Here is a 23,723-nt window from a genome sequence, read left to right as displayed (position 1 = left end):
TTCATGATATGCAAACGAGTCTATTGTTTTGTGCATTATGCATAAAATTCTTTTGTCTTGTCTTATCGAGACCCTACTAAATAATTTCAGTTTTGAATGGAAGTCGGCCATACCGGTATATGAAAGAAAGCTTTGAACTATTTTGCCCTAGTTAGGGGTACACATTTTTGTTCATGTAATAATGCAGTTCACATGACCTGATGTATTGTTTTTGTTTGTAAAGTTGAAACTGTGTATAGTTTCTCAACCGCGTTTTTTGAGAACCTTGGTTTTTCGTTGTTTTCGTTTACTGTTTAGCATTTGGGGGAAATCACAAGCCTTTTTCAGGTGCGCTCGATTTCCACGATCTGTCTATAGAAATACAAATAATATTTTCTATCAAACAATTCCATTAAAGTCAACCCCTGTTTTCTTTTCAAAGTTTAAAAAGTTCAACCACATCGTTCCCAGGGTCTACTTCGACCTCGTTGTCAATAGGAGATAGCGGCTCGCAGAAGCGTACTGCTAAACGCCTTGGGGACGAGTTTAAAGTTCCACCAATCCCGCTGTTCGAAGCCATTTGAACGTTACTATTGTTCGGGCGCATTTCATAATGAACTCTTAACCAGAATGGCTCCGTGTTATAACATTTTCCTGTCTCTGTCCCTTTAGGAACCGAGCAGATTGTGTCATTGGCCGCCGTGTCAGTCCACCGATGCTGCCTGGTGTGCGTCCCTTCACTGCCCAAAAGATGACCACGCGCCTGGCCTTGCTATTCATTGCCCTGACGTGGGCCTACTCCTTGATTGTATCACTGCCTCCAGCTATAGGCTGGAATTCATACGTCTTGGAGGGAACCGGAACAGGTTGGTAAACAGTGTATTTATGCCCTTAATCATTTATTCTTGGTCGAATCCAGGGGCGTATCGATGGGGGCGGGGTCGATCGACACCCCCCCCACCACCACCACCACCACATCCCGAAAAGCCAAATGGCAATTAAAGCTATTTAATGGTGGTAAATCTAACAGTAAAAAAAAACGCTTGAAGAAATCGCTGCTGCTACAGAAGAATTTCGATCAGCGCAACTCTGGAACGCTTGTCTATCTTAAACGGTGTTAAAGGCTTTCACCCTTTTGTTATTTAAAATATTGAGATCCTCTTCTTCTGAGTTGCCTGAAGCATCGTAGCCGGAGAGAACTGGCCGGAATCGTCAATCAATTCACGATTCCAGTGAACTCGCCGACCTGTCCCTTGCGGGAATTGATTGAAACTCAACGCCGTGCTTCAACCAATCTTAAGCCAGCGTTAAATGCTACTATAGCACTGTTCACAAAATGTATTATCCGCCGTCGTGACATTTACGTTGGGATCCCGTCTCCGTGTTTTTTTCCTGTATTAGCAAAGCCCTCAACCTCGTGTACAGCAACTGCAGTCTCCAAACCAAAACGCTTATAAGTGTTCCACAGCATTTCAGCTTCAAAATGCAGGTCTTAAGTGCAGAACAAATAAGTGCAAAGTGGAAAGAAGCGGAGCACAGTCGAGACGTGCAAACGGAGCAAAGCACCCATTCTGGAATTTGTATCCTTGTGGAGACATTTCTTTGTTCTCGTGTAGTAAAGTTTTCGAGTTTGAAATTGCAGTTTCAAAATGCTTTTATTTTAACCAGAATTAATCTCCTGGGCTGAAATTTGGACTAAATATCCCTTTTTCTAAAACTCTTCCATTTGCGACGGATCAACCTACCTTGGAAATTCCTAGTTTTTGAGTAAAATCCATATATCTACTTCGTGAAATTCTTGTGGAGACGTATTCATCTATAGAAAATTGCCCTGTGGAGACCTTTACAATGTTTTGTTCCCTATTGTGTGTGTGTCTCCACAAGGATACGAATTTGTAGTCACACGCACTCACACCAAAAAGTAAGGTCCAGCGCCGGGAGCTAGTAGTTGCCTTGAAGAGATAAAAAAAATAAGCAAGATTAAATGAAACGGGGCAAAGCTGTGCACATTCATGGAAAATGCTAATCAAAGTCGAGTTACTAGAGAAAGTTTGGATAACCATGTAAGGCTATCTACAGGATATCCAATTTCAAAAAAAAACACAACGCGAAAATAAACCAAAGACGGATACCCAATATCACAAACATGTCATGGCCTACACTCTCGTTTTTATGCAGATGATACACAACTCTTTGCCACCGTGTCCAATTTCTCCTGGTGATGACACGTTATACAACACCTGAATAAAATCCCCGTCATCTGATTGGTGGATCGTTGATCACATGTCATTGAATTATCCATACCATTGCACGGCGCTCGCGTGGCGCGCAGCGCACAGTACAATGGAAGTACTATTGCACTGTGATTAGAAGTACCATTTGCACTGTCACTGCACATGTTGCCGATGGTGGCGCTGTGGTGTTAAATTGGCAATAAAAGTTCTGAACTTATTGAACTGTTTGAGTTCTAAACTTATGGAAAAGTTTTTAATTAAGACAAATTGAATATGATATTCTCAACCTGTTGAACAGTTTGCATAAATTAAATATGATAACTCTGCACTTGTCAAACTTGTAAAAAAAAATTAACTTTAATAATTGGCTATTAAAAGTCAACCAATCAGATGACGAGGATTTATTCAGGTGTTATATAATAATGAATGTTTCATGTTCGTGCAATAGAAAGAATAATTTAATTCGGTGTCAGATGAAATGTTCCATTCCACTCGGCTTCGCCTCGTGGAATGGAACATTTCATCTGTCACCTCATGAAATTATTCTTACCATTGCACTCACAAACATTCATTATTTGTATAATAACACACCATATTCTTGAAACATGCCTGAAAGACATCCTCAAGTGGAAGACAGCCAATCTCCTCAAATAATTCAATACAGATAAAACACAGTTGTCATTTGCTCTCAGCGCCTCAGACACAAAGTCAACATCTCTGACATAGGAGATGCTCTGATGCCCGCTATCTTGGTGTCAACAAGTCAATGAACCTTGAATAACATGTCTCTTCTATTTGTCAGTCCTCTTACATGCATCTTTGACGTAGCAACAGTAAGAAACTCACTAATGGGTCATTCCATGTCAGACCAACGCACTTTTTTACCTTATGTCTTCCGATTTTGATAAAAATTGCTGTGCTTGTAGGTCCTGATGAGCAATGAATGCACACCAATTTTTAGCCCGATCCGACCTACCATATGGTCAGGGCAGAAACCAAAAAACGGAAATTTTAGAGTAAAATACCACCCTTTGGTAGAAATATGTCAAAACCATGTCAATTTTCATCGAATATATGCGAATTTGGTATCAAAATAATAAGAATTGCATGCTCAAATCAACTCTTTTGTCAAAACTAAATTTTGTGAAAAAGAAGGTCACGTTACCTCTTAATATGTTATCGTGACCTTTGACCCAATTTATGTAATAATGTATCATTCCGAAAATCAACGAAATGAAAATGACTTGATAGAACATGTCTTTCTCTATCAGAATCTACTAAATATCAATTGGGGTCTTCAAAATTATAACTTTATGACTATTTTTGTACAGTTGGTGGGTTACAAATGAGTCAATTTACAGACTTTACATTAGAAATCCACCCACACAACTTACTATCCTGTTTCTAAAGGTACTTAAATTAATCTTGGTTTGGGAATTTCTCATGTTTAGGGCTGATGAGGTATAACCAGACTCATAATATAAATTATCAGCAGTGGCGCACCCAGGATTTTGCTTTGGGGGGGGGGCTCATAGCTTTTTTGTTGTCAAATTTCTGTAGAAGATTGAAAAAAAATCAAACAACAAACAAATTGACAACCTTGGAGGGGGGTGGGTTCAAGCCCCTCGATCCCCACCACACCCCCAACCCCCCAACCCCCCCCCCCCCCCGGTGCCACTGATAATTAGTTATCCCACGAGCGCGCTTGGAATATTGGAATATGAAACAATGCAATGCTGCTGTGACCCATACGCCACCTGACGCACTACATTATTCCATGTTCCACGAGCCATAACGAATTTATCTTCAAGCAAACTTGACGTCGAATGCGTACATTGTACGTGGCGAGGGATGTAGGTACATAGTGTATCGGACCGTTCAACAGCAAATAAAAAGAACACAATACATACATGTACATGTACATTCGATATCTGGGGCACAATATAGCTGTGCAGTATTATATCAAATCACACTGTTGTTGCTATACATGAAGATGGACTAGTCAGGGTCTAGGATTCAAGGTTGCTTGAAGATAATACTCAATATCGCAATCAAGGTTACCTTACTCATTCATCACTACGCTTCTTGAAATTTAATGAGTCTCACAGACTTGGCATTTTTTTTCCTTCGAGATAAATTTCACCTGGATGTGTGTCCACTGTACTGGGTCCGGGTAAAAAGCATAGAGCTGTTGCGTACCCTAAACAGTAACTGCTGATGACAATAGACTCTCGAGCATTCGACGTCAAGTTTGCTTGAAGATAAATTCATTATCCCACTTGCGCTCGTGTTACACGGAATAATGTAGTGCGTCGGGTGGCATAAGGGTCACAGCAGCATTCCATTGTTTCATATTCCAAGCGCGCTCGTGGGATAACTAATTATCAGTGGCACCGGGTGGGTGGGTGGGGGGGGGGGCCTCAATTCAAAGCGCACTCGTGGGATAACTAATTATCAGTGGAACCGGTGGGGGGGGGGGGGGCTCGAGGGGCTAATTGACAAATTGACTAATTTGTAACCTACCAACTGTACAAAAATAGTCATAAAGTTGAAGATTTTAAAGACCCCAATTGATTTTTAGTGGATTCTGATAGAGGAAGACATGCTCTATCAAGTCATTTTCAGTTTGTTGATTTTCGGAATGATACATTAGTACATAAATTGGGTCAAAGGTCACGATAAACTATTAAAGGTCACGTGACCTACTTTTCACAAAATTTAATTTTGACAAAAAGAGTTGATTTGAGCATGCAATTCTTATTATTTTGATACCAAATTCGCATATATTCGATGAAAATTGACATGGTTTTGACATATTTCTACCAAAAGGGTGATATTTTACTCTAAAAATGTCCGTTTTTTGTGGTTTCTGCCCTGACCATATGGTAGGTCGGATCGGGCTAAAAATTGGTGTGCATTCATTGCTCATCAGGACCTACAAGCACAGCAATTTTTATCAAAATCGGAAGACATGAGGTAAAAAAGTGCATGGGTCTGACATGGAATGACCCTTATATATCATCTGCTGCAGAACAACTCATTCATACTTTTATATCATCCAGATTAGATTTTTGCAATAGTCTACTGGTACCTGTAGGGCTACCACAACATACGAATAATCTTCTCCAACTTGTCCAGAACTCTGCCGCACTCACAAGAAGGAAATCATCTTGCCACATAACACGTACCCGTCTTGTGCAAACTTCATTGGTTACCAACCCAGTACCGCAAACACTACAAAGTTCTCCTACTTACATTCAAAGCTCTTCATGGATTAGCCCCACTGTATCTGAAGGAAATGGTACAACATCTTCAACCGAGACCAGGTCTGAGGTCGTCACCCAGTATACTGTTTGTCCCGAAAACTCGTTTGGTGACCTACGGAGACCGTGCATTTTCCAGCTCTATACCACGTCTCTGGAACTCGTTACCAGACGAGTTAAGGGCAATACACCAATTATCTCTCTTCACACGCCAACTAAAGACCCACCTCTTCAATCAGTTTCTTTCTCACACATAATGACCTCTACCTTCACACACACTGACTTTTCACTGACCGGCGCCTTTAAATGACTACTATTTCCAGATACTGTGCGCCTTACAAATGCTTTGTTATAAATATTATTATTATTAAACAAGGTAATACGAAAAACGTTTAAAAAAATTAAAAAAATTAAAAAAACATTTTCAGAGATAAATATTCGCTTCTCATGTGAAAGGCACGCTATAATCTATGGGAAAGATGAGCTATAATAATAATAATAATAACACAGTTTTTATATAGCGCATCACACCGAGGTCTCGATACGCTTCACAGGAAACAACAATTAAAAGCAATTAATGGAACAGGTAAGTTTTAAGGAGTGTTTTAAATTCATTTTCGGCATCGACAGTTCTAATATGGTGTGGGAGAGAGTTCCAAAGCGATGGTGATGCATGCATGAAGGAACGATGTCCATAAGTCTTAGTGCGAGTGACCGGTACTGAGCAGCAATGTTGAGCTAGAACGGAGGGTGCGTTGTGGCTGGTATACTTGAATAAGTTCACGAAGGTATGCTGGTGCTGAGCCGTGGATGCATTTGTGAGTTAGGAGTAGAATCTTGAAGGCGATTCGCTCATTGACAGGTAGCCAATGAAGGGTGCGAAGAATAGGGGTTATATGTTGCCTGGATGATGTACGTGTAACAAGTCTGGCGGCGGAATTCTGGATGCGCTGAAGTTTCGAGGTTTGAGAATCAGGAATACAGTGTAGGAGACTATTGCAGAAATCGAGACGGCAAGAGATAAAAGCATGGACAAGCTTTTCCGTCGTTTGTTGGTCGAGGAAATTTCGAATGTGTCCTATCTTGTGGAGAGCTAGGTAAGAAGAGCGGCATATGTTGTTGACCTGGTTTTGCATTCTAAGGTTTGACGTGATAATAGTTCCAAGGTCACGGGCGCTAGTGACAGGTCTGCTGCAGGATACGGACAAAATAGTACCGTTGAGTGACATCTCATTGTTCACAACAAAATCCTGAAACAATGAGGTATAATTTTGCTTCCATTAAAAAATACTACTTCTTTCATTCATTTTTTCAAAGAAGCTAGAAGCCATAAAAAAATCCCAATAAAGTCGTCGTAGCTGCCAAATATCTTTCTTTGGGGGCGGTGTGATGTTGTATCCTTGAATTATACTTGTCTCAAAAGAGCCCTAAAAGATAACGTGTGATAAATATCCGCGACCCGTCTTTTCACAAAAATACAGAAGTGCTGAGAAAGTCAAAGAGCAGCATCTGGAATTACATTGCATGATATGTAATCGTCTCTTCATTCTTTGTAGTCGTTTTCTAAATTGATTAGAGTTGACGTAGGCAGATGTAATAGAATTATGAAACCTGTTTTCCCCCACCAATTATTGAATTGAATTTGTCATCAAGATTGAAGCAGGATCCATTTGTATCGCCATAATGAATTTCAGCGAACAACAACATGCTGAGATTACGGACATTGTATAGATTTAGAGGTGGTATATCTAAAAAGTGTAAGTTTAAGCGAGCAAAACGAGTTCAGTAAAGCTCATTTCCTCTTCAGTAATCAAACATTAACTTCGCATGCGACTGAAAATGCACATTAAGGGTTAACATTTGCAAAGTTGTCCGAAAAAAAAGGTACCGTAAATTACACTTCAGTCAATTGGTACAATTGTTATCGGTAATTTCTAACTTTACATAAAAATTCAAATCATTCATGCACACCACGTTTTCGTCCATACGGTAAAAAAAATACGCATAGGACCTCTTTAACTTTGGACAGCTACAGAGAGGCAGCTCAATCAGATGTGAGACGGAAAAAAATACCTGGAATACGTATTGATGTTCTTTCGAGCTATCTCTTAATGGAATTACTTCGGGTACATTGAAGTACTCCAGGTATTGCCCGAGAAGTGTTATCAGAAGCCACGATGGGGAATAATTATTCGCGGTAGTTTTATTTTTCAAATTAAACGCGCTTAGGAAACACAAGGTTTTTGATTTAGAGATTTTATTCTAAACGAGATCATGGGCGTTCCCCAGCACTTTTCGCAAGGATATCCAGTATTATATTCAGACGGTTTACCTTATTTGATTATTATTTTGCTGCGAGCGGACATGTGATCCAATCAATGGCTTTCAATGGGAGCTAGCTAGCGGTACCCATTTTTCTTGGGGGGAGGGGGGAGGGGGAAAGCAGTCTATTGCATATTCGGAAAGGGAGGGGCTGGACTTTGATCAGACGTTAGAGGGCGCTCTTCTCCCTTTTCTTATCGCTCTTTTTGTTTGTATTTCACAAATGGCAGAGAGAAAGGGGTGAGTAGCATCGATATAAACTTCTCTTCCGGTTTAGCCTTACTACTGGAAAAAAGTGACTGTCACTTGTTTGGAGGGGGCGGGGCCATTGTCCACGTTGCCACCCCCCCCCCCCTTCTGGGTGCACCGAGTTAAAAATAAACCCGTCAATGACATTGAGTTTGGATTTTTTGCAGCATGTTCCGTAGACTGGACCTCCAACGAACCGGGCGACTCGTCTTACATCATATTCATTTTCGTCATGGTTCTGGTCATTCCATTTTCGCTGATTGTGGGCTCCTACACACTGCTCATCTATGCCGTCAAAAAGGTGAGAATTCATTCATTCGTAAGGTTACCACTATAGGGTTACCAATTCCAAAAGAAAAGTGCACTGTCAATTAATTCATTATATGAAATCAACACCAAGTAGGCCTTTCTTGTATTCTAATGCTAAGTCCGGAAAGCAATTACTTTTTATGCCACCAAGTATGGTAACTGACTATAATGCGCATGCGTCAGTTGTTCCCGGATTCATGCTAAATTTATCTCGAAGCAAACACCTAAACAAATATAACTTTGAGTAAAACTGGGGGATGGTATCTCAGAGTTAATCATATCTATTAACCCACGGCGCGGCGCCGTCGCCAACCCCGAGCATGGGGGGGGGATACCAAATAGGGAGGCCCTCTACCTTAAACAATACAAAAATACATTGGTACGTCGGGGGATGGGAATTGCTCGACAATGGGGGGGGGGGGGGCACCAGCCCACCCCCTTGGCGACGGACCTGTCACGGCGTCCAATTTAATCTTAAAACAGAGGCTTTTATATACCCCTATTACAATGACACTTCAATCCCTCGTTTGAAATCAAGACGTCATAAACTCATTTAAATTGCATGTGGAACAATAATATTTCAGTCGCATGAATGCAGTCGCAGTCTCAAGCGTGCGTATTACATTACTACACCTGCTTGCAGAAGAAAAAAAATGTGCCGGAGAAGATAGTAACAGTGTCTTGATTTAAAAATGTGCGAACGAAAACGATTTGGAAAATCGTTGGAACTTCTAGGAAATCGTTCATAAAATGTCATGTTTATAAATCACTCACAAATGTTTGAAATACTTTAATTCTCCGCTACCGTCTTTAACATAGGTTTTCCCGGACAGTTTTGGAAAATGTACATTTGAATTTGTAAAACTAATTCGATTTGGCGCTAATTTTGAGAACGACGTATATTCTGGTTTCATTTTCGCAATAACTAGCATTCGATTTCATTTTGCATCACTCAAATAAATGAATGTGCATAACGTTTCATTTAAAGGATTACAAAAACATGATTAGACTTTCGGTTTGACGAATGCGTTGCCGATTATTACGAATGTGCAATCCGTTTCGCCAAAAATCTTTTCTTTTTTTGGACACGGGCTTAATTGAACATTCTTTTTCATTTGTTAAAATTTCAATTCGTATATTCTGCATTCAATTCAAATAAAGTATAAAGGCCTTTATAAATCATGATACAGCTTTGATTGATTCATTAATTAATCAATGTATTACAGGCATAATTGATCATTAATATGTTTGTTCTTAAATACACAAAGGCCTATTCAAAATAGGCAAACAAAGTGTTAAAAAGACATATTAATCTTACCAAAATAAAATCAATCAAAATAATCTCGTAGGCTATTATTGGGACGGTAAGGGGAAACATCACGTGTCATGTTACATGGGATCTGGGGATTTTTGTTGTTGGTTTTTGTCTTAATTTCATTATAATGTTTGTTTTGTATTTATAAAGTTCTCTCTCATTTTATCTTTTCGATTGCTTGGTTATATGATGCGTTTGTGGCAAATGATGAGCAAAAAAAAAGCGATTGTCTTCAGCTTAGGTTTTTATGTAGTATTTATTGTATTGGTATGTTTCAAAAGACTATACACCACTTGGTTAAGTTCAATCAATCATGAATATTCAATCATTCAATGATTCAATCAAACATTCCTCATGTTACTGTCATGGAATAGGAGCGGGTTAATGACTCCTATCAGGGAGGGGGTGTGGATGCCAGCTCGGGGGTTGAGGGTGTGTACCCTTGGGATGGAATAACAACTCTGGACTGCACTCACTTCCACGTGGACAGAACTTTAAAACGGTGGTTGTGTTTAAAAGTCCATAACTTAAAAAGTACTAGAGTGATTTGAATAATTCTTGTACTAAAAAAAAGCTTATGAATTTGGCTTTTATATCCTAGATTTTAAAAGTGCTACATGTAGAACTTCACTAAAACAACAGTCCCAACATTCTGGTTTCGTTTTTGACTCACCCAGTATACCTAGCTACTTTAACATTGCTCAGTCAAAATAAAGAGGAGCCGACATGCTTGTTAGTAACACACTCGATCGGGTTTCAAATTCGCGTCGAGCTTTGGCCATCTTCAATAGAGGAATCAATCGCGCAGCAAGCCCACGCACACACAAGTAAATTGATTGATGGTAATGTTTACGGGCATCCTGGGAAAGACTTGGAAAGACTTAATTTCCTGAAGAGATGGGTTGCTTTTATCATAGTTTCAGACTGCAGAAAGTATGGGGCCCGTTCGCTACACCCCCAAGTAAACTAGCTAAAAGAGGTAAAGGAACTGGAAAACAGGCTTCCACACTGGAAGACACAGAAATACACGCACTCGATAAGAGAAGAAAGACTTTAAGAAACAAGGATAAGTTATCACAGCACGAGAGGATTGAGCTTTTTGAAACAAGCAAGCTCGTCAAAACGAAAAGGAGACAAAGACGGAGGAGAAGAAGAAGAAGGATTAAAAAGATAGGATCCATCATCAAAAATGGTCCACAGCAGATTGACAAGGACAGCAATAATTCAAAATATGCTCAATGAGAAAACAAAATGGAGAGAAAACAACAGACAGAATAGAAACAGTGGAAATTTGGGCTGATTTCTACAAAGATATGTTTAGCTCAAAAACAAAGACGGGAGAGGATACAACTAGATCAAGCCCAGATGAATCAGACATACCACCAATAACCAACTCGAGAGTTCAAACTGCAGTCTATCAAATGAAAAGAAACAAAGCACCAGGTATTGATCAAATGACAACTGATATAATAATACTGGTTGGAGAGGAAGCCATTCAAGAAATGGTCACCCTATTCAACGACATTCTGAATAAAATGAGGATACCAAAAGAATGGATGGAAGCCAGAATCAGTACACTTTAAAAAAAAAAGGAGATAAAATGAAGTGAAGACCAATAAGTCTTCTTTCACACTTGTAGAAAATATTCGCAAAAGTAACAGCAGAATAGAAAGAGTCTTAGACGAACATCAGATCAGATATTTAACAACGGACCATGCAAGCTATAAACCAGACCATAGAGAAGATGAACGAATACAATCCACCACTGTGCATCGGCTTTGTGGACTTCAAAAAAGCCTTCGATTCCACAGAACATCCGGCCATGGTTAGATCATTATGAAATAATTATTTATAAGAATAGACGAAACCTACATCAACATCCTGGAAGATATATACACAAATGCAACAGCTAAAATTAACTTAGATAATGAAATATCAACTGAAATCAAGATATCAAGAGGGGTTCGACAAGTTCTCCCTGACTATTCAACGCAATTCTTGAAAATGTTTTCAAGAAAGCAGCAATGGAAGAGGAAGGATTCAACATCGATGGAGAATCATTATAGAACCTGAGATTTGCTGATCAATGTGGCCATATTCTCATACTCCATCAAAAGCCTAGAGAGACAAATGAAGGAGCTTGCACCAAGAATGCAACTGATTTGGGCTTAAAATGCACAAAGGAAAGACACAATTTATGACAAATACTGATTCTCGAGTCATTGTCAACATTGAGAATGAAATAATAGAAAAAGGAAATTAATACAAAATACTTTGGTCAAACCCTATAAGAAGCAAGACACAACTAAAGAAGAGGTACTCACAAGAATAAAGGCAGGATGTGGTCTATTCGGAAGATATAAATAAATCTGTTATGACAAAAAACTACCAATAGCATTGAAGAAGAGAAGAGCATACTTCCAAAAAATACTTATGGATGCCAAACATGGACAGTTGCCAAGTAAATTTACAATAAAAAGAATGATGCCAGGAATTACACTATAAGACCGGATACCCAATCAAATAATTAGGTGTAAAAACAATTGGAAGTAAATTACATCGCCACTTACGTCAACACAATGAAATGGAAATGGGCATGACATGTAGCCAGGATGGCAGGCAACAGATGGACAAAAAGAACAACAGAATGACAACCTAGAACAGGAAAAGATCTAGAGGCAGACCCCCCAAAAGGATGGAGAGATGACATATCAAAAGTCCGCGGTTGTGGGACAAGCAGCAAAGGAAAGAACAACCTGGAGGGGTCTGGCAGAGGGCTACATCCTGCAGTGGATGGACGACGCCAATCGGTAAAGGTAAACCGAACGAAATATCATTTACAATCTTTCTATTAACGTGCAATCACTCGTGGTTGAAGACGGTCGAATCTGACTCCCGGCTTTAAGCAAATGAAGGTCAGAAAAAAATCGCTTTATATTTAATCAGGAATGAAAATAAAATACTCGCCGGTGAACGGAAATCTTTGAAATGACAAGACGATCGGCTTGTGTCCTTGTAGTGACTAGATTTCAAGTCGGTTCTGTACATAACCGGACAAAACACACAGTATTTTGTCTATGAGAAGCGATCTGCTCATTGTTTTCATTCTTATTTGTAACGGAGCTACATTGTGTCATAGTTGCAAGCAAAAATCCATCAATCATGCTACATGCATGGTGCGAACGTCGTTTGAAATAAACACTCTGCAAGCCTGAAGCTTAAATAACAGAAATGCCAGCGAATACATCAGTTCTGATGAAGTAGTTGTCATCCAGAAGCCCGTATCTTCAATCCTATCAACGTTGCTGATTATAATTCCCCCAATCTGCAGATTTCCCCCAATCTGCAGATAGGCACATTATTTTGCCTATTAAAATTCTACACGGAAGACTGCGTATGAACATTTTATTACCATCCTCGTCATGATAATCTTTCTGACCAAATATATTGCCTGCTGATCCGATTGGGTGGGTTTTTTGTTTTACCTTTAGTGAATGATCTGAGCACATGCAGCCGGCTGCTTGCTCAAATAAACAGCCTTACGCTTAAAGGTGTGTTAAGGTTCAGTATTTAAGTTTACTAAAAAATATATAAACTTGAGCCACCAGATTACACAACGTTTTTACCAAGTTCAATCAAAAAGTTCAGTCAGGTCAAGTTATTTACACCAAGTTACGCCAAGTTAATTACGGCAATTTAGATTCACCGTCCTCACCTGTCACCACGAACTTACTGCAAGTCTCCAAACTTTGTCGTCAATTTTGTCGCTCGCCACCAAGTCACAGTATTATTGATCTTCGCCACCTAACTGTCATCTTATTAAACTGTCACCCAATTATTGAAGTTTGCCACTCCATTCCGCATCAGATGGAATGATTTTGTTTCCAATGACGACATCCTGACGATGGCAAAGGTAGATGACATTGGGATAGTGTGGATGCGATGCCAGCTGCGATATATTGGACACATTCGTAGGATGACTGACGAGAGACCGGTGAAAGCCCTCTTTTACAGTGACCTTTAGAAGGGCACGAGGCGCGTAGGACGTCCCCTCCTGCGTTACAATGGCGTTTTCAGAAGGACACTCCAGAGGACGTCTTCCCTTACCACCTGGAGCGACTTGGCACTGGATCGAACCACCTGGAGATCATACACGAGGAAAGCTTGTTGTGACTATGATACCGAACGGAGGCTGAAGGAGCTTGAAAGGAGAGCTCGCAGCTATCTCAAGAAAGGGAGCTGGCGATAAATGCCCGTGTCGGGCAATGGCCCCTACCTACCACTCCAGACGTTAAAGTCATCGGTCGAGTTAAATTGACATCTTAAATCAGCAATCGGTGCGTCTCATTGTTGAGTAACATTTTCATTTCTGACGTAATCTGTAGCGCAGAGGCTACATTAGTCTATGTCATTCTGCTGATGAGTGCCTTACGGTACGAAACAGTCTGTCCAGAGGAAAAATATGCTAAAGTTTGATTAACTCATATCCTAAATTTATTGCATAATGTATATAAATGTATAGTTTCTCGTTTTCTCATTTCTGATCATCTTTCTATACTCAGTTCAAGGTTCTCCTGGGCATACCACTGTCTTTTCAAATTCTGAACCCTATGTTCTTTAAAGGAGTATGAAAAATAGAAATTTAAAACATCAAAACACTATATGTGTACAAGTTTTTGCAACGTGTGATGCTGAAGCGGTTGTAACACTGAAGCTCCTGCCTTATGACAACACTGTCTTGCCATGAGTGCGGAAAACAAACTAGCATCAAAACCAAAGAGGTCCTGAAACACATTCCAAACAATACACGAAGACCTGATATTGAAAACGTATGTTAGTTGCAATTTAATATTGATGCAAATATCGAAACAAATGTTAAGTTGAAAACGAAATGCCAACTGTCTGAAAACAGGCTTCTATGTGGCAGGGAATGATTTAAAATGGTGTGATGCCTGCTGAAAGACACGAGGTACACCGAGGAATGCGGGTAATTACAAGTAGAGGCACAGAACGATACACACCGTGAAAACTGCATCGTTGTGAGATGATGAGAGGTGTTTTTTTGAAATTCTCTTGACATTGGAAATTCCAAACGTGGGATTGGGGCGACTGGACAATATTTTCCCAGATTAAGGTAACTGGCCATTGCCAGGGTTATTTCATGGAGATAACTTATATCTTTCTCTCCCCCCGCCCCCCCCCCCTCGACCTTCCCTGGATGTGTTACCGCTACCCAAGGGTGCTGGTGGCGTCTATTTTCCTTGAGCACTAATTGGGTTATTCAAATTTGTGTGACGTGTACGCTTTGGTAAAAACAAACTTAGCTGTAAGCTACTCACAATCCAATGCGTTGGAATGTTTTGCGGGAGAGGCGAGCCCTCGCCAATGTTCGTGAATAAAAAGCTGTGTTCAAGCGAAGCCCATAGTCACCATTCAGGGAATAGTGACGCGGTTGACTCCGGCATTTCCGGAGCTCCGGCGATTTCTTTATGAATATAAATGGAGCATTTATAAAGCGCTTTTAACAAAGATCAAAGCGCTGTACAAAAGTACAAATCTACGAATAAACAAGGCAAAAACAAAAACAAAACAAAAAACTTAATTTAAGAATAACTCAAGGGAACCAGGGGATAATGAGAGGTAAAGATGAAGGTGAATTGATTTAAAGAAACAGATGTGTTTTGAGCGATTTCTTGAAGGTGATGATTGACGATGCAAGTCGGATGTGTTGAGGGATCTTGTTCCACTCCCTGGGGCCAGCAATCGAGAAAGCTTTGTCACCTGTGGTTTTAGTGTTAATAGGAACATGTAATCGGGAAGTGTCTGTTGAAGACCTAAGCCCCGCCCTACCTGATTGATACAAAGAGAGTAAATCGGTCAGGTAGGAAGGAGCCAGACAAGTGTTGTGTTTTGTAAACGTATAGAATTAATTTGAAAAGAATACGTGATTCAATCGGCAGCCAATGTAATTGATGCAGGAGTGGTGAGGCCTCAGTAGAGCGGCTTACACAGAGAATGAGTCTGGCTGCACGGTTCTGAAGTTTTTGTAACCGTTTCTGTCTCCTTGACTTATGCCGTATAAAAGAGAAGTGCAGTAGTCAAGGCGAGATGTGATTAGCGAACGTACTGCATGGTGACAAGTGTTCTGATCGATGAACTTCCGAATACGATTTATATTGCGTAGATGAAAGTTGACAGATCTGCATATTGTTGTGACATGTTGTGACAGAGACATAGTAGAGTCAAAAAACAAACCAAGGTTTTTGATTGGTTTTTTTTTACGGTGACTATACGTTACATTACTTGCGGCAAACATTCGAAGTTAGCTGAGCAATATTGGTGCAGCTGAACAAGTGGTTAAGAACGAACGCTTTATTAAATCTACGGGAATATGAAGCACCCAAACCCCCATTATGTCTTTAAGAACATATATAATATCCAAACGCATATAAATATGAATTAATCCGGAATCAAATTGTAACACTAGTCTGATCCAAACGCCTGCATGTGGACATCGAATATGCATATGCAATATCAAACTTCTCATGTTCTTTGTACAAACGGATTTGAATATGCAATATCCAATATCGAATTTACTGTCATCACTGTCAATATTTACAGCCGTATAAATTTGACCGGTCTTTTAACATCGTGTAACATTTCATGAAATTGTCCCTTTCCGATTTTGAAAATGTGGAATATAATAGTCTGTGCGGCCCCTGTAGTTCTGAGATTGACAAATAACTTTTAGCTCGTCTGCCATTATGGGTATAACTTGATTGTGTTATCTTACACTTCAGGGGTCATAATACCTTTGACAATTATTTCTTTTTTTTTATTACCCGTTTCAGATCGCATCCAGTGAGGCGGCGCGATCTTCTCAGCACAAAGCCGACAAGAAGGTCACCATATTGGTAGTCGTCATGATCTCGTGCTTTCTGGTAGCCTGGACGCCATACTCGGTGTTTTCTCTGTACGTGGCGGCCAGTAAGAACAACACTGTCTCGCCGGTCGCTGCCTCGATACCCGCCATGTTCGCAAAGGCTTGCACCGTCTACAATCCCATCATCTACTTTCTGTTAAACCAACAGGTTCGTAGAGGCCGCTTTCTACTCGGTATTGGTAAACAACATCAGGAAGTGCCTGCCTGCCTTAAATAACACATCATGCCTTTGCAATTCCTGTCTGTCAAGTACTCTCTAAATTCCAGTGAAATAAGGGACTAGACGTTTTAAACTAAAAATCACTCTCATTTTGGATTGAAAAAGTCTGGAAAAAAGAACCACTTCAGTCGAAGCTCGAGTGAAAACTTGATCTTTACGACTGAAGAAATTTCACTCTAAAACGTCCGGTCCCTAATTTCCGACTGTGGGAGTGAACCTTCACTCGAATGGAGTGAAATACTCTTTGGAATTTAGAGAGTAACATACTACGAAAGCCCATTAGCGCCACTGCAAGTATATATGTTACAGATTATGTAATTCGTTATTACGGATTATTAATTCGTTATAACGGATTATTAATTCGTTATTACGGATTATTTAATTCGTTATTACGGATTATTAATTCGTTATTACGGATTATTAATTCGTTATTACGGATTACTAATTCGTTATTACGGATTATTTAATTCGTTATTACGGATTATTAATTCGTTATTACGGATTATTAATTCGTTATTACGGATTATTTAATTCGTTATTACGGATTATTAATTCGTTATTACGAATTAAGTCTGATGTTCTCAAACGTGGAGAGCATGTGACCAGGGGCCTATGAATATAGCGCCGCTAGGCGGCGCTATCTTTGCATACGTTTGCTTTACACCAGCACCAGCACGAATTAGTAATCCGTAATAACGAATTAAATAATCCGTAATAACGAATTAATAATCCGTAATAACGAATTAAATAATCCGTAATAACGAATTAATAATCCGTTTTAACGAATTAGTAATCCGTAATAACGAATTAATAATCCGTAATAACGAATTAAATAATCCGTTATAACGAATTAGTAATCCGTAATAACGAATTAAATAATCCGTAATAACGAATTAATAATCCGTTATAACGAATTAGTAATCCGTAATAACGAATTAATAATCCGTAATAACGAATTAAATAATCCGTTATAACGAATTAGTAATCCGTAATAACGAATTAAATAATCCGTAATAACGAATTAAATAATTCGTTATAACGAATTAGTAATCCGTAATAACGAATTAAATAATCCGTAATAACGAATTAATAATCCGTTATAACGAATTAGTAATCCGTAATAACGAATTAAATAATCCGTAATAACGAATTAATAATCCGTTATAACGAATTAGTAATCCGTAATAACGAATTAATAATCCGTAATAACGAATTAAATAATCCGCAACATATATACTTGCAGTGGCGCTAATGGGCTTTCGTAACATACAGCGGCAGTTTTGATAACAAGGTAGTTCTTGGCGCCTTTGTTCTTTCCGCGAAGACCCCAGGATCTTTCTCATCATCCCAGCCGGTGCATGCACTGTGCAGATTGGTTGACATTCCTGTTTCATTCTCCTGGATTTCCAAATTCAATTATTGGCGCTCACGGCGCTACAACATTAAAATGATGTAGCCGGTGCATGCACCGTGCTGATTGGTTGTCATTCCTATTTTATCCCCTGGGGTTTCCAAATTCAATTATTGGTGTTAGCGGCGCTACAACATTAAATGATGTGGCGCCATGAGCACCTATACTGATGGATACGTGCGCTTTATGAATACGCATCAGGATTATAATTTATTTCTAACTTTGTACCGGCGCCGGTTCTCCCTCCCACACCTGAGACGTTTATCGTTTCCTGGCTTTTTTTTGTTCCTGGAATTTTGGCTGTCCGTGGCTCAGGAAGCTTCCTTTATCGACGCCAACACATGTCGATTGCTAATTCATTGGAGGTGATAGTCACGATTCGCTGAATCCTCCACCCACATGGGTCTTCGTTGCAACGCTATACGTGCAGCGTTACCTGTTTCACTTATTTGGCTTACAATTTCTACTAGGCCTGAGACAATCATACGTGAAGAAAACATGAGAGCCGTAGAAAAAGATGCTTGGCAGGCGATCAACTCAGGAACTCACGCAAACCTTATGAGGACCACCTTATTAGGATCATTATTGTAATTTTTCTCAACATTTCCCATAAGGTTTATTCAAAACCTGTCGAGGACTTGGCTCAGGTCCTCGGTGTTATTGTTATCGCAAATCAACAATTATCCCAAGTCCTCAGTCGTGAAGGATAACAAGGTCGCTCACACTCTTTGTAAACACCGTCAATCGTAGACCCCGTCGTCCCTCTTTAAAACACACCGACTTTTAGGAAGACCTCCTATATGTTTTGACCACACACCTAAAAGAAAAGTGGACCTTCGATCAATCGATGACCCTATTGTCCTTTATAACACCTCGCCCACAGATTCTGTATCTTGATTGGCCGAAATTGAGTCACCTATGGTATTCCCTATTTTTGCTTTCTTGCTGTGCACGACGCAAAGTACTATACCCGTAGCAAGCAAAGTGCTATACCCAAAGCAACCAAAGTACTATACCCAAAGCAACCAAAGTACTACGATGAGGGCTGGTGATGCGTGAATGTCCGACTCCATGAAATTATGGACCCATCGGCATTATTGAGCATGCGTAAGTATGATAATAGCTTATTCCTAGGCCTGTACAGGAGCGTGAATTGTCACGTGTGAGGGAGTAACCAATAATAGGGAAAGGGAGTCCGATTTTCATAGGAGTCGGAGTTTCACATGACACCGGTAATACATGCATATTACATTCTCGATTGCATTGCCATGCTTGGCTAGGAAACCACAATGCCTGAGACAACAATCTGATGTTTGCGTTCCGTAAATTCGATCAGAGATGTATTAAACCCCGGAGGTTTGCCAGAAGAGTCAAATTTGTTGAGAATTTCAACTTGATTTAACCACAGATCCTACGCACACTGCACTTTTCGGAAGAAGCTCGATTGCTCGATTTTTATTTTTTTTGAATTTTTTGAAGAGAATGTTTACGCGTCTTTAAGCCATTACGGGTCAGAGAAGTTTCACAGAGAGACAAATTGTTGCCTGCGGGAAATCTTGCTGATTCCTTTTCAAGGCTGACAGGGGAAATTGAGATTCAGTGTGCTTCCGCTGTTGTGGAAAGTCCGATGTGTCAACAGGCATTCCTCTATTACATTGTTTAGGTTGTGCACATTCTAAAAAGTCCTGGGTCAGATTTTTGTCTCTTTTACCGGGTCAGAATTGTTTGACTCAATCTGAGTCATAATAACTCGGATTGGGTCTGATCTGCCCCTCTCAAAGGCCGAATTTCGCTTCTGTTATCATTTGACAAGATGTTAATTGTTTTCAAATGTCTCACAGATCGGTAATCTGTTCTGCCCAATAATTTCTCCTTGGCAGCGACTTGACATGGACAGAGACTCATATAACTCCTGAAGCTGTAGTTCCGGTATCGGGTGGTTCTCCACCTCCGTGAGATGATTCAGAAAAGGCTCGCATTTGACAACAACAAAAATATGCATCCATTCCAGATACTATTACGAGGAGCCAATTAGCCACTTATGTAATATGTCAATAAAATAAGGAATTCAAATTCCATCGCCTACCCGGAATTAAAATAACACATCCCGGCCCTGTGCATGTATAGGGAAACTAACACCTTGAGTAATCTAATGGAGTTGCAATAGGTGTGTGACAACTCCTATACGTGTATTTGCCTGAGAAACTATTATTAAACCTCGATCGGGGGGCCGCCCGATAGTCCGAAGGACCGATAGTCCAAAGGTTCTTTAGTCCGAAGGTTCGATAGTCCGAATGCACAAAATTTCCATAAGAGGGGGTTCGTAAGTCCGAAAATGAAATAAGGTTCGTTAATCCGAACATTTGATGCAATAGTCCGAAGGTTCATTTATCCGAAGGTTTATTAGTCCGAAGTTTCATTTATCCGAAGGTTCGATAGTCCGAATTTAGAATAAGGTTAATCAGTCCGATGGTTCAAAAGTCCGAAACGAAAATAAGGTTCAATAGTCCGAAGGTTCATTATTCCGAATTGACAATAAGGTTCGATAGTCCGAAAAGACTATAAGGTCCGAATGTCCAAATCGACAATAAGGTCCGATAGTCCGAATCGACAATAAGGTCCGATAGTCCGATTCAACAGTAAGGTCCGATAGTCCGAAGTGTCATACTGACGAACCGTATTGCCCATTCGGACTATCGAACCTTATTCTCAATTCGGACTATCGAACCTTAGGCCTATTGTCAATTCGGACTATCGAACCCTACCATATATTCGGACTATCGAACCTTATCATGTATTCGGACTATCGAACCTTATTGTCGATTCGGACTATTGAACCCTATCGCCCTATTCGGACAATCGAACCTTCGGATTAATGAACCTTATTCTATTTTCGGACTAATGGGCCCTTCGGACTATCGAACCTTCGGATTATCGAACCTTCGGACTATTGAACCTTCGGACTAACGAACCTTCGGACTAATGACCCTTCGGACTAAAGAACCTTCGGACTATCGAACCTTCGGACTATCGGGCTGTAACCCCTCGATCGTGCAGTTGGTATATATTACATTAATTACAATAAAATATAGCAATGCTGTGCAAATCCAATCGGTGTTACCAATTCAAGCATAATTTCACTTTCAACAACATCATAATGGACTATATATATCGGCTTGCGGATGCCGCGGCCATTGACATTTCTGACATGAAGCTCTATTACGGAAGATGTCCGTATCGTATTATTAAGCAACAGTTCGCATTTAATACAGGCCTTACCCCCCGGCAGGTGTTTCACTATCTAGAGTGTCTTTAATACCAGATTGAGATGGGAAAAACTGCCATTATGACTGTGTTCAATTTTTACCGAATCCCTGTAGTCACATGCCTGCAGTCTTCGTGATGTTGATTATATTCGCTTTTTACGTTCGAAGTCGTAACCCTATCACCGTGGGGACGAAGATTGTTACGTGGACGGGAATAGCAACACACAAAATCTGCACGTCCCCCGTTCGTTCGTTTTAAGTAGAGAAGGGTCAAAGTTGTGCATCCCGAGGACATCAAGCCAGGTTCTAATGATTCTACATTGCTCATGCAGTCTTGTTAGCTACCGACGGATAGCTGTTTGTTTTGTTGGGTTCTCCGTGTTCCGTGCTCACTGTATACCGCGTTTTGTTTTGCATTTTCGGCGATACTTTCAGTACTTTTGCTTCCACGATCGATTCTTTTGATTAAGAGTCAGTTCTTTTGTCAATTGCAAAAGCCGCTCTCATACTCAAGAAATCTTTTCATACTATCAAGATTTAAAGCTCTGAACGAAGTCACGCAAGACAATTTGTTTTGCACAACTGGAGGCAAGCAAATGCACAGGAATTCTCCTGGGAAAAACGACGTATACCTTGTCCTAATAATTTATGCAAATACAATCAGAACATTAAAGAGAATTAAAATGTGTCGGTTGTTTTCCTCTTGGCTTGGAGAACAAGCGTGGAACAAGCTCAGATTGCTTGTGAATTGCCATGCGTGTAACCGCTGTATGGCCTTCAAGAAAAGGGTATAATTACGACATCAATCTTTCTGCTAATTTCCCTTCCCTCAGTTCAAGGACGCATTCATTGATATGATGTGCTGTGGACGCAATCCATTCAGTAATGATGATGTCATAGACGACACAGCAAGAACGAGAGCCCTCAGACAGGCTACTCGCCAGCCTAGAAACATCACAGGTACGGACAACCGGCCTGGACGTGAGGACATCTCGGCTAGCCTCGGCACCCAGATGTCGGAGATTGGGGCAACTCCTGCCATGCCGCGACGCCCCGTCAAGATCGCCGACTGGGGCGCCAAGAGCTCCAAGGACGATCAACCTCAGCCCGCCCTAGAGAAGAAAGTGGAGGAAGGGGAAACCCAAGGCGTGATGGAGACTCCGGTGGAGGTCTTCCAGGTGGACGAAGAGTCTCTGGACGAACAGCAGGCCGCCAAGAACGAACAGGTCAAAAAGCACAGTCGGGGATTTCATAAAAGTCGCAAGGTTTGCCCAGTCGAACAACCTGATGTTGAGGAGGCATGAACAAGAATAACAGAAGACTTTCAGAATTCTTAGGGTGTGAGACACTTTATTTTATGAATTGCTCAGACTTATACTTTCGGATGGGTTTGTTTTTTGTAAATACGAGATGACCCGCATGAAAATAATTGTTCAATTTGGGAAGACGCTTTAATATGCGAAGTGTGTAATAATCTTGCGATTGTGAAGTTTACATGTTGATTTTTTCATACAGTGAATTCAAATTTTCGTTTGAAATTGATGCATATTTAAACCTTTGGTTTCCCGCCAGGATAGATATCTGATCCCTTACACATACTTCTTGAGACGATAACGGATTTGTTCACGGCATTTTATTTTACCAGCTATACCCTCTCAGCGTTTTATCTTTAAAGAGCCCATGCAATGTGTTTTTTTTAATCCAATCCTTGAATATTTGCCAATTTGCAAGGGTATTTTGGTGCCTTTTTGTTTGTTATGCTAACGCGATTTTCCAGATTCATGAGCAACAGTTTAATGTGTAATTTCAGGCAGAAACCTCCATGTAACAGCTATTTCAGCACCAGAAGTTGCCAGCATTTTGGATATTGTGCTGTTGTCAATTTTCTTTTCTTTGGTGATTCGTTGTTGTGTCAGTATAGGCCTATGGCAGTAAGCCAACGGGCAAACTTTTCTCACATGTTTTGAATGCACGCATTTTTAGATTCAAAATTTGAATGGAAAACCCCTCAACTGAACAGTGTGTTCAAAAAGGAATGTCAATTAGTTTTCAGACATTTAAGGGGAGTAGAACGTTCCACAAAATGTGTTTCTAAGAAAGGGGGTCCTGAAAATTAGCAAAAGGCGGACATGTAATTGTGCAAGCAACTTACGAGTTGCAAGTTTCACACTCATCCGAAGTAATTTATTATAGATTCTATTTTTTTATCGAG

General features: G+C 40.2%; 1 protein-coding gene across 1 annotated transcript; it reads left to right on the top strand.

Moving 5' to 3' along the window:
- The first annotated feature begins 735 nt into the window (after positions 1-735).
- LOC119742380 (rhodopsin-like) lies at positions 736-23,374 on the top strand. Its single transcript, XM_038218278.1, has 4 exons — positions 736-845; positions 8,215-8,348; positions 16,523-16,762; positions 22,345-23,374. Exons 2-4 carry the CDS (start codon positions 8,280-8,282, stop codon positions 22,813-22,815), a joined length of 780 nt encoding a protein of 259 aa, XP_038074206.1. The 5' UTR covers positions 736-845; positions 8,215-8,279; the 3' UTR covers positions 22,816-23,374.
- Positions 23,375-23,723: the final 349 nt, after the last annotated feature.

Source organism: Patiria miniata, unplaced genomic scaffold (assembly GCF_015706575.1).
Source record: "Patiria miniata isolate m_02_andy unplaced genomic scaffold, ASM1570657v1 HiC_scaffold_6, whole genome shotgun sequence".
Lineage (NCBI taxonomy): Eukaryota > Metazoa > Echinodermata > Asteroidea > Valvatida > Asterinidae > Patiria > Patiria miniata.
The sequence above is the reverse complement of the archived record's forward strand: the minus strand, read 5'-3'. Positions and strand labels throughout refer to the sequence as shown.

What these genes read in the sequence shown, in the direction of transcription:
- LOC119742380 (XM_038218278.1), top strand. Translation starts at nt 8,280, where the DNA reads ATGGTTCTGGTCATTCCATTTTCGCTGATTGTGGGCTCCTACACACTG. An exon ending in TCATCTATGCCGTCAAAAAG is followed by an intron (nt 8,349 to 16,522) that starts GTGAGAATTCAT and finishes TACCCGTTTCAG; the next exon opens with ATCGCATCCAGTGAGGCGGC. An exon ending in ACTTTCTGTTAAACCAACAG is followed by an intron (nt 16,763 to 22,344) that starts GTTCGTAGAGGC and finishes CCCTTCCCTCAG; the next exon opens with TTCAAGGACGCATTCATTGA.